This window comes from Denticeps clupeoides, unplaced genomic scaffold, assembly GCF_900700375.1.
Source record: "Denticeps clupeoides unplaced genomic scaffold, fDenClu1.1, whole genome shotgun sequence".
Taxonomy (NCBI): domain Eukaryota; kingdom Metazoa; phylum Chordata; class Actinopteri; order Clupeiformes; family Denticipitidae; genus Denticeps; species Denticeps clupeoides.
The window spans coordinates 32,857-43,920 of record NW_021629862.1 but is presented as its reverse complement, the minus strand read 5'-3'; the positions used below and the strand labels follow the sequence as shown (position 1 = coordinate 43,920).

The 11,064-nt window shown below is 47.3% G+C and overlaps 1 protein-coding gene across 1 annotated transcript; it reads left to right on the top strand.

The window, feature by feature from the left end:
• Positions 1–1,033: 1,033 nt before the first annotated feature.
• On the top strand, positions 1,034–10,536 carry LOC114776100 (delta-like protein B). Its single transcript, XM_028966715.1, has 6 exons — positions 1,034–1,296; positions 1,376–2,032; positions 3,946–4,349; positions 5,357–5,437; positions 5,523–5,555; positions 10,216–10,536. Exons 1-6 carry the CDS (start codon positions 1,059–1,061, stop codon positions 10,375–10,377), a joined length of 1,575 nt encoding a protein of 524 aa, XP_028822548.1. The 5' UTR covers positions 1,034–1,058; the 3' UTR covers positions 10,378–10,536.
• Positions 10,537–11,064: the final 528 nt, after the last annotated feature.

Below are 11,064 nucleotides of genomic sequence, written 5' to 3'. Positions count from 1 at the left end.
AACACACACTCACAACGCAGATACACGCACACACATACACACCACACACACGCAGATACACACACACACAACCCCACACACACACGCAGATACACAGATACACACACACACAACATACACACACACGCAGATACACACACACACAACATACACACACACGCAGCTACACACACACGCAACATACACACACACACACGCAGATACACAGATACACACACACACAACATACACACACACGCAGATACACGCACACACAACATACACACACACATACACACACATGCAACATATACACACACACACGCAGATACACAGATACACACTCACACAACATACACACACGCAGATACACGCACACACAACATACACACACACATACGCAGATACACACACACAACACACACACACACGCAGATACACAGATACATGCACACACACAACATACACACACACACACGCAGATACACACACACACAACACACACACACACGCAGATACACGCACACACAACATACACACACACACACACGCAGATACACACACACACAACATACACACACACGCAGATACACAGATACACACACACACAACATACACACACACGCAGCTACACACACACGCAACATACACACACACACACGCAGATACACAGATACACAACATACACACACACGCAGATACACGCACACACAACATACACACACACATACGCAGATACACACACACAACACACACACACACGCAGATACACAGATACGCACACACACAACACACACGCAGATACACGCACACACAACATACACACACACACGCAGATACACGCACACACAAAAAAAAAACACGCAGATACACACACACACAACATACACACTCCCCGGGTGCCTGTCATGGTGCCCACTGCTCACTCAGGGTGATGGTTTAAATGCAGAGGACAAATTTCACTGTGTGCACCGTGTGTCCGGTTTTGGTCTCAACCAGCCCTGGTCGTGGTCTTGGTCTCGGTTTAGGCGGTCTCACTACAACACTAATGGGATCAGGGAGGTTCTGGATTGTCCTTCATGTTGGTGTCTCTGCTGCAGGACCTGGAGAACGACTACTCCTGCACCTGCCCACAGGGCTTCTATGGGAAGAACTGTGAGATTGTGGCCATGACATGTGCGGACGACCCCTGTTTCAACGGGGGAACCTGCGAGGAGACACTGACCGGTGGCTACGCCTGCCGCTGCCCACCAAGCTACACCGGGTCCAACTGTGAGAAGAGACATGACCGCTGCAGCCAGAAACCCTGCGCCAATGGTGAGGTGTCTCACACACACACACACACACACTTACGCAGTTGTGTTTGAACCCCTCTCTCTGTTGCGACCTCTCTCAGGCGGTGAGTGTGTGGACCTCGGACAGACGGTCCTGTGTCGCTGCGTCCCCGGATTTTCCGGACCTGGCTGCCACGTGAACGTGGACGACTGCACCAGCGCACCCTGCCGCAACGGCGGTACCTGCGTGGACGGTGTGAACAACTACACCTGCCGCTGCACGCTGGGATTCTCGGGCAAGAACTGCAGCGTCCGCGCCGACGCCTGTCTGGCACACCAGTGCCAACACGGGGGCACCTGCTACACCCACTTTAGCGGGCCGGTGTGCCAATGCCCGCCCGGGTTCATGGGCTCCAGCTGCGAGTTCCCCGTGCAGCCCAGCTTCGAGAGGGCCTCCTGGCGGAGCTCCACATCTGGGCCCTCGCCGGCGGCGGTGGCCGCCTCCTGCGTGCTGGCACTGGTAGCATTGGGTCTGGCGGTTGCCGTGGTGATCCTGCGCTTCCGGAGACGCATGCGACAGATGAAGCGGCAGCAGCTGTGCGACTCCGTCTTCAACGACCTGGAAAATGTGAACAACCTGGGCCCCGCCTTCCCGTACGAGCGCGAGGGATTCACGCCCCGCAGCGGCGGCAAGGTGAGCAACACGGAGGGACGACTCAGCACCAGCAGCCCGGAGCACCGCGGATACAGCCTGGCAACCGGCCCCGCCTTCATCTGGAGCTCCTGAGATGAGCTCAACACACACACACACACATCCACAATTACCTGACAGTTCCCTACACACACACACACACACAGATACACACACATCCATAATTACCTGACAGTTCCCTTCACACACACACATATACACACACATACTGTGAGCACTTCCAAATAAACACACACACACACACACACACACACACACACCATCAGCCCAGTTCAGGACAAACAAGGACGTTTCTTCTTTCTGAATAAACTAAACAGTGAAGGAAATTCCCGCTTCTAACTGCGGACCCAGGAAAGACATGGGATCCGCCCATCGCTGTGGGCGGGGTGTCGACCAGAGACCACACCCCCAGGTGATTACGATGGTAATCGTGACGCTTCTCACCTGTTCTTCCGGTGATATGATCACCTACGTCAGAATGTACTTCAGGTATATAGGAGTCGTGTTTTATACGCTTTATATGATGTTCAGGGTATTGATCTTTATTGTCATTACTTTACAGAAACAGAAATCTATATTTTTCCATTGATTCTTCTTACTGATTCTCTTACAGAACTAGGATTCCAAATTTTGAAAATGTGATTTTTGTTTGTTTTTTCTTAATCATGTTTCATATCTAAGTTGCGCTTATTATTTTTTGTTCAATCATTTTGTTGTTATGTTAATTTTATGTTAATTTATTTCATGTCCTGTGCCATGTAGAATTTATGTAATGAATTTAACCAGATTAAAACCCACTGGTTCCTGCACCTCTGTCTGGTGGACAATCGAGTTTAAGCCAGAGACAACTTTTAATGAATTATTTATCTATGTATTTTTTAAACTTTATTTATTTATTTATTTATGCATTTCTTTGTTTGTTTACTTATTTATTTGCATTTCTTTTTCTGTATTACTTGTTTCATTTTGCCAAATTTCCACGTTTCCGTATGACCTTGAGTCATCTCTTAGTGCTGAGAAGTAAATTTTATCGCTCAAAACTTTTTTGTAAATTGTTTTTATGAAATGCCAGCTGTTCTGACTGTTTCTGGAGCATCAGTGTTGTAATGACAGGATCTCTGATGGGTCTCGTGAATTCCATGATGGGAAGAATAGATGCAGTCGATATCGACACACAAAACACGGTAAAATACAAGGACTAGATGAATCCGGATAGATATATACACAAGACAAAAGGTGCACACAATCAGGAAATTAGGAAGCTGCACAGTGAACATGAGAGTCTGGCCCGGAATGCAGAAATTTCCATAATGTCTAAATCATTTCAAAGCTGAAAGTATTCCAGGGTAATTAATGAATGAGTTGGTGTGGCAACGTTGAGTTCAGCTTTGAAAGGTAGCATCCTGAAACCCTGAAGGGCCTGGTTATTGTCCTTCACCCTCATCAGCTTCCATTGTGATGTGTTCCTCATAGTCTCTGTCATGTAAATGCAGCACAGAACATGAAAAACAGGCCCGACTGACTTGGGCTTTCCCAGATTCACATTCTGGTTCTTCAGACAATCCAGACTGGGGGAAGAGAATCTGACTTCGCTGAAGATCTTAATGAAGATCCTAATTCATCAAGATCCTAATTGATGAATTTGATTATTTTTGTGAACACACACCTCAGACTGCAGATGTTCCTGTCCAACTCGATCAGGGACGTTTCAGAAGGAAATCAGCCAAATGGAAAAATCTGACATTTATATCATTTTATAAAAATATAACTTCATTCATTAGTAACGTCACACGGTCAGAGGCTTTAACATTAAAACGAAATTAAATTTAAATGTAAAATGTCTGATGCATGTTACATTTATTCACTACATTGTGCGTTACAATGTCCACTCATCAGTTTCCTTACGAGTCTGTGTGTGTGTGTGTGTGTGTGTGTGTGTTTGTGTATGTTACAGTGTCCACTTATCAGTTTCGAGTTTAGGACCCGGGGCAGATCGTTCCGTACGAGTCTGTGTGTGTGTGTGTGTGTGGTGTGGTGTGCGTGTGTGTGTGTGTGTGTGTGCGTGTGTGTGTGTGCGTGTGTGTGTGTGTGTGTGTGTGTGTGTGATAGGACTCTGCCCGTCGGACTTTTCCAGTCGCACTTTTCTCCTCCGAGGTCGCAGCTCCTCTCCTCCTCCTCCTCCTCCTCTGATGATGATGATGATGGCGGACCGGAGCCGCCGCGGTTCGGGTGGAGACTCGCCGCCTCTGGGCTCCGGACCGGGACTCAGTCTCCACAAGCGCCAGGCGCGGGTCACCGTCAAGTACAACCGCAAGGAGCTGCAGAAGCGGCTGGACGTGGAGCGCTGGATCGACGAGAGCCTGGAGAAGCTGTACCAGGACCAGGTGAGTGGAGCTTCTCAGGAGACTCTAACATACTGATGAAGTGAAGCTGAAGATCCTCTGGAGAAGCTGTACTAGTGCCGGGTGAGTGGAGCTCCTCAGCAGACTCTCAGATACTACAGTGAGTGAGAAGCTGAAGTTCCTCTGGAGAAGCTTGCGTCACCAGCAGCTTTCCAAAGGTCTGTTTATTTAGCTGCTGATAAAGTGGAGCGAGATCAGTACACAGCGGTGTGGGGAACAGCAGAACCCATCCTGATGGATGATGTGGTGGATGCAGGCCGTGCCTTATAAGGGCTGGAGACTGACAGCTTGGACACTTACCAGGACCTTACATGGTCATAGCCTGGAGTCCTGGGGTGTCCACAAACAGAAAGGAAACTGTGTCTGAGTGTTTGTGTGTGTTTGGGCGGGTCACCCATCTGGGACCCATCTGAGTTTCCCCAAATGTACCATTTCCTGGCTTATCACTGAAGGATCTGTTAGATGAACAGTCCAGGGAGAATTCCAGACATTCCCAGGGCTGGAGCTTCGTTCTCACAGCACAGCGAGATGCTGGTTGGTGCTGAGGTTGAATCTCTGGTCTGGATTCTACACCTCAGTAGCAGCCCAGAACCAGACATCAAATAGATAATCCAGTCACAGCACATGGTGACGCAGTGAAACGTGTCCTCTGTATTTAACCATCACCCTTGGTGAGCAGTGGGCACCATGACAGGCGCCCAGGGAGCAGTGTGTGGGGACGGGACCTTCATCCTCAGTGGAGGGGTTCAGGATTTGAACCAGCAACCTTTTTCTTAGGTGCTCGGCCACCTCTGCCCAGTATCCGTATCTTCTCCAGATCTTCTTGTTCCTGCAATCTGAGGATTGCTGCTCTGGTATTCAGGAAAATCAGAAAAATGTTTATGCTGCTCTTAAACATCTCAGAATCACCAGATGTCTCCTTCGAGCCGGGGTAACTGTACATGGGGTAACTACGGATGAGGGTAAACACACACGGTTTGTCATTGCAGGATGTCGAGGCACCAGAGGAGGTGAACATTGACGAGCTGCTGAATTTGAAGAGTGATGAAGAACGAACACATAAACTACAGGTCACATGATCTCTTCTCTCAACCCCAAACACTCATACACACACACACACTCTCATTCACACTTTCTTCTATGTGTTTCCTTCAGGAGACTCTACAGTCCTGTACTAATGACACTGAGGTAAGAGACATGTTCTTGTTCCTTCTGTGTTCTTCACTTTGTTCAAACTCAGTCTTTTTGTACCAAATTTGGAACTGATTAAATTAGCTTGTTTTAGGGAAATTCAGTTTAGCTCAGGTCTATTTAGTTTAGGTCAGCTCCGCTTAATTCAGTTCAATTAAGCACAACTCAATTCAGTGCAGTTCTGCTAACGTCAGTTTAGCGCAGCACAATTCAGTTCAGCTCAATTGAGCTCGACTCAGACCGGTTCGGCTCAGTTTGGTTCGGTTCAGTTCAGTTCAGTTCAGTTCAGTTGAGCTCGGCTCAGATTGGTTCGGCTCAGTTCGGTTTGGTTCAGTTCGGTTCAGTTGAGCTCGGTTCAGATCGGTTCGGCTCAGTTCTGTATGGTTCAGTTCAGTTTGGTTCAGTTCAGTTCAGCTCAGTTGAGCTCGGCTCAGATCGGTTCGGCTCAGTTCAGTTTAGTTCAGTTCAGTTCAGTTGAGCTCGGCTCAGATTGGTTCAGCTCAGTTCGGTTTGGTTCAGTTCAGTTGAGCTCAGTTCAGATCGTTTCGGCTCAGTTCGGTATGGTTCAGTTCAGTTTGGTTCAGTTCAGCTCAGTTGAGCTCGGCTCAGATCGGTTCGGCTCAGTTCAGTTCAGTTGAGCTCGGCTCAGATTGGTTCGGCTCAGTTCGGTTTGGTTCAGTTCAGTTCAGTTCAGTTGAGTTCGGTTCAGATCGGTTCGGCTCAGTTCGGTATGGTTCAGTTCAGTTCAGCTCGGCTCAGATCGGTTCGGCTCAGTTCAGTTTAGTTCAGTTCAGTGAGCTCTATGAGCACTAAAGCTTTAAATGACTCATCTACTCACTCACTATCCATAACCACTTATTCTAATCAGCTAAAGTTTTACATTTACATTTACAGCATTTACCAGACGCCCTTATCCAGAGCGACTTACAATCAGTAGTTACAGGGACAGTCTCCCTAGAGCAACTTAGGTTTAAGTGTCTTGCTCAGGGACACAATGGTAGTAAGTGGGATTCGAACCCGGGTCTTCTGGTTAAAAGGCGAGTGTGTTACCCACTAGGCTACTAACACCCTAAAGTTCTAGAACCTGGCTCCCTGTTTTGTTTGTTTCTTCCTTACACTTTGTCTTCAGAAATTTTTACGCAGCTCTAACTGAGCAGCCACGATGTTCTCCTGTCTTCCTCAGAGAGGGAACACGTTTATGTGTTTCTTGGTCTTTTGTATTATATATTTGCACAACTCCATATGTCTGTTACAATCGCTGATTGTCCTTCGGTCATCGCGTTCCTCCCTCCCTCCATCTAAACAAAGACCCCGTGTCCAGGCGCCTGCTGGAACCAGTCTCAGCGTGTGTTGAATTCAGAAGACAAACTGTTCTCTGTATTGTTGGTTTAATATAAATGTTGCAAAAATGCCCAAAAGGAAAAACAAATTGAATCTATTGGTGTCAAGTGTGTTCTCTAATCCATCGTCACTAGTTCCCCCATCAGAACACTGAAATTTTCTTTGTCTAACACTTAACAATTCCCCGCATGTTCTGTTCCTGACAAGTTGGACCTTATCAGGGCTCTCAGTTTGTAAACTCCAAATCTATAGAAATCGAATGAGAATTGCTGGTGTCTTCCTCTTGTAAGTTGCTTTGGATAAAAGCGTCTGCAAAATAAAGTAAAGTAAAGTAAAATGAAAGCGCCTGATCAGTAGTGGGTGTGGTCACTAATGTTCACTATTTCACCAATTCCCCCACTAAAACGCTGGAATTAAAGCGCCTGATAACCTGCATGTTGGTGCTGGTAGTGGGCGTGGTCACTAATGTTCACTAATTCACCAGTTCACCCATCAGATCGCTGGAATTAAAGCGCCTGATAACCTGCATGTTGGTGTTGGTAGTGGGTGTGGTCACTAATGTTCACTAATTCACCAGTTCACCCATCAGAATGCTGGAATTAAAGCGCCTGATAACCTGCATGTTGGTGCTGGTAGTGGGCGTGGTCACGTTTTGTCTTGCAGATCAGATGTCTACAAGAAGATATGTGACATTCCTGTGTCAATGGTTGTGCGTGAAGGTTCAACACCTCTGTTTTACATGCCTTTTGTCTGACGGCAACGTGTGAAGTGTCGGCCGTCAGGACCGCCCACTCTCTTTGTCTTCCCCAAATGGGAGGCACCGGGGGCGTGACATCAGAAATAACAGGTTCTGATTGGTCAGTGACAACTTCCTGTAGGCCAGTGACAACGGAAGCCGGAAGGCTTCTGAGTCTTTCTCTCTCCCTCTCTCACTCCCCCCCTTTACTCTTTCTTCTGTTTTTTATTTTCTCTGTAACCTTGGTACCTTAATAATTATTTACCGGTGTTAATAAATTAGAAACTGTTCATTTTTAACCTCTATTGTGCCATGCCTCTTTCTGCCAGGTAACATCAAGTTGGAGTGGTTGAATACAGTGCTTTGTGTGGAGGGAGAAAGAGTTTTTTCTACACACTCTGTTCTCTCACCCCACACCACATGGTCTTTTTTACAGTAGTGGGCGTGGTCATGTTGACTGGAATTAAAGCGCCTGATAACCTGCATGTTGGTGTTGGTAGTGGGCGTGGTCACGTTGACTGGAATAAAAGCGCCTGATAACCTGCATGTTGGTGTTGGTAGTGGGCGTGGTCACGTTGACTGGAATTAAAGCGCCTGATAACCTGCATGTTGGTGTTGGTAGTGGGCGTGGTCACGTTGACTGGAATTAAAGCGCCTGATAACCTGCATGTTGGTGTTGGTAGTGGGCGTGGTCACGTTGACTGGAATTAAAGCACCTGATAACCTGCATGTTGGTGTTGGTAGTGGGCGTGGTCACGTTGACTGGAATTAAAGCACCTGATAACCTGCATGTTGGTGTTGGTAGGGGGCGTGGTCACGTTGGCTGGAAATTAAAGCACCTGATAACCTGCATGTTGGTGTTGGTAGTGGGCGTGGTCACGTTGACTGGAATTAAAGCGCCTGATAACCTGCATGTTGGTGTTGGTAGTGGGCGTGGTCACGTTGACTGGAATTAAAGCGCCTGATAACCTGCATGTTGGTGTTGGTAGTGGGCGTGGTCACGTTGACTGGAATTAAAGCGCCTGATAACCTGCATGTCGGTGTTGGTAGTGGGCGTGGTCACGTTGACTGGAATTAAAGCGCCTAATAACCTGCATGCCGGTGTTGGTAGTGGGCGTGGTCATGTGGACTGGAATTAAAGCGCCTGATAACCTGCATGGCGGTGTTGGTAGTGGGCGTGGTCATGTGGACTGGAATTAAAGCGCTTGATAATCTGCATGTCGGTGTTGGTAGTGGGCGTGGTCACGTTGACTGGAATTAAAGCGCCTGATAACCTGCATGTCGGTGTCGGTAGTGGGCGTGGTCACGTTGACTGGAATTAAAGCGCCTGATAACCTGCATGTCGGTGTTGGTAGTGGGCGTGGTCACGTTGACTGGAATTAAAGCGCCTGATAACCTGCATGTTGGTGTTGGTAGTGGGCGTGGTCACGTTGACTGGAATTAAAGCGCCTGATAACCTGCATGCCGGTGTTGGTAGTGGGCGTGGTCACGTTGACTGGAATTAAAGCGCTTGATAACCTGCATGTCGGTGTTGGTAGTGGGCGTGGTCACGTTGACTGGAATTAAAGCGCTTGATAACCTGCATGTTGGTGTTGGTAGTGGGCGTGGTCACGTTGACTGGAATTAAAGCGCCTGATAACCTGCATGTTGGTGTTGGTAGTGGGCGTGGTCACGTTGACTGGAATTAAAGCGCCTGATAACCTGCATGTCGGTGTTGGTAGTGGGCGTGGTCACGTGGACTGGAATTAAAGCGCCTGAAAACCTGCATGTTGGTGTCGGTAGTGGGCGTGGTCACTAATGTTCACTAATTCAACGTGCATTTTAAAAATGTTTTTGGCATCACAGAGGTCAGATTTTTCTCGTATTTCGTCCTACTCCTCTTCACAGATTCAGCCATTTTTTATGCCAAGATTTGATGCTATATGTTCCCATCCATCCTGTCTTTGATGTGATCCAGTTGTTCTGTCTTATTCTGTCTTAAAAAATAAGGTTTCCACCTCCATGTTTGATGGTGGAGACGGTGTTCTTGAAGTCATAGGCAAACGCCTATGACTTCAAACGTGCCGTTCTCGTTATCAGTGAATCTCCATGAGGAGGAGATCTTGCATGGAGCTCCAGGCCGAGGGAGATTATCAGTTATTTTATGGTTCTTCCATTTGTGAACATTCACACCAGCTGTTGTCACCTTCTCACCCAGCTGCCTGGCGATGGTCTTGTAGCCCATTCCAGCCTTGTGTAGGTCCACAGTCTCGTCCCCTGACATCCTTGTCCATGGTGCAGAGTTTGGAATCTGGACAGATTGACTGCTTCTATGGACGGTGTCTTTTGTAAAGTTGAGAAGCTCCCAATGTCACGTCCTTACCTGTATAAAATACAACTGGAAGACAGGAATCTTGCTGACTGACAGGGGATCAAATACGTATTTCAATCATTCAAATTCGAATGAATTCATAACTATTTATTGCTACTGCATTATTTTCGATTCTCTTTGAAATTTTTTGTCTTTCGTTGTATAAAATAAACATACAATTGAAATGAAAGGTTGAAACGAGGTTCACGCTTGATCGTCTGTTCCTGCAGGCTTTCATCAGTGACTTGCTACAGAAGCTCCACGGTCTCCACAGACAAGAAGAGCTGCAGAATGAAGGCATTGAGCATCCTAGTCTCCACGGCTACCCCCATCACCATGGCAACCCTCATCACCACTGTGACCCCCAACTCCAGAGGAATCAGACCCTCTGACATTCTGTGACGACCCAGAGAGACTGAGATCTAACAGTGTCCCTGCTGTGAAGGACAGTCCTCGTCTAACCGTCTTCTGATGATGAAAACCGTTTTTCCTGTAAATCTCATCTGTCAGGATGATTCTGTAGATGATCGATAAATAAATGTGTGAGTTTACACCCCTGTTAGCATCTGAATGACCGGGTGGGGGGACTTTTCATTTCAAACTTCATTTCTACTGTCAATTATAGACATGAACAGGATGTGTGTATTCATATTCTGCGCACCTAACCTAGAAAATTATGAATTGAAAGAAAGTGATTGTGATACACAGCAGCACAGCACACAGTGACACGGTGAAATATGTCCTCTGTATTTAACCATGACCCTTGATGAGCAGTGGGCACCATGACAGGCGCCCGGGGAGCAGTGTGTGGGGACGGTGCCTTGCCGCTTTGGGACACAAGGCCACTTTCAAAGTTAAATTATTTAGGTTTTACAGGAGTGTCCAGCAGAGGGCAGGAGAGTTTCTCCACTTTAATACCAGGCCTCGCAACCTTGGAAGTTTGCTTGGAGTGAGATTTTTTTGTCAGGTGGACTTATTTGGTTGTTTTAGCTGTAAAAGTGTCATAAACATGCGGTGCCTTTGTCCCTTTTCAGGACTGCTTCTTCTTTCAACATGTGTCCTATCAGGGTGTAATAACA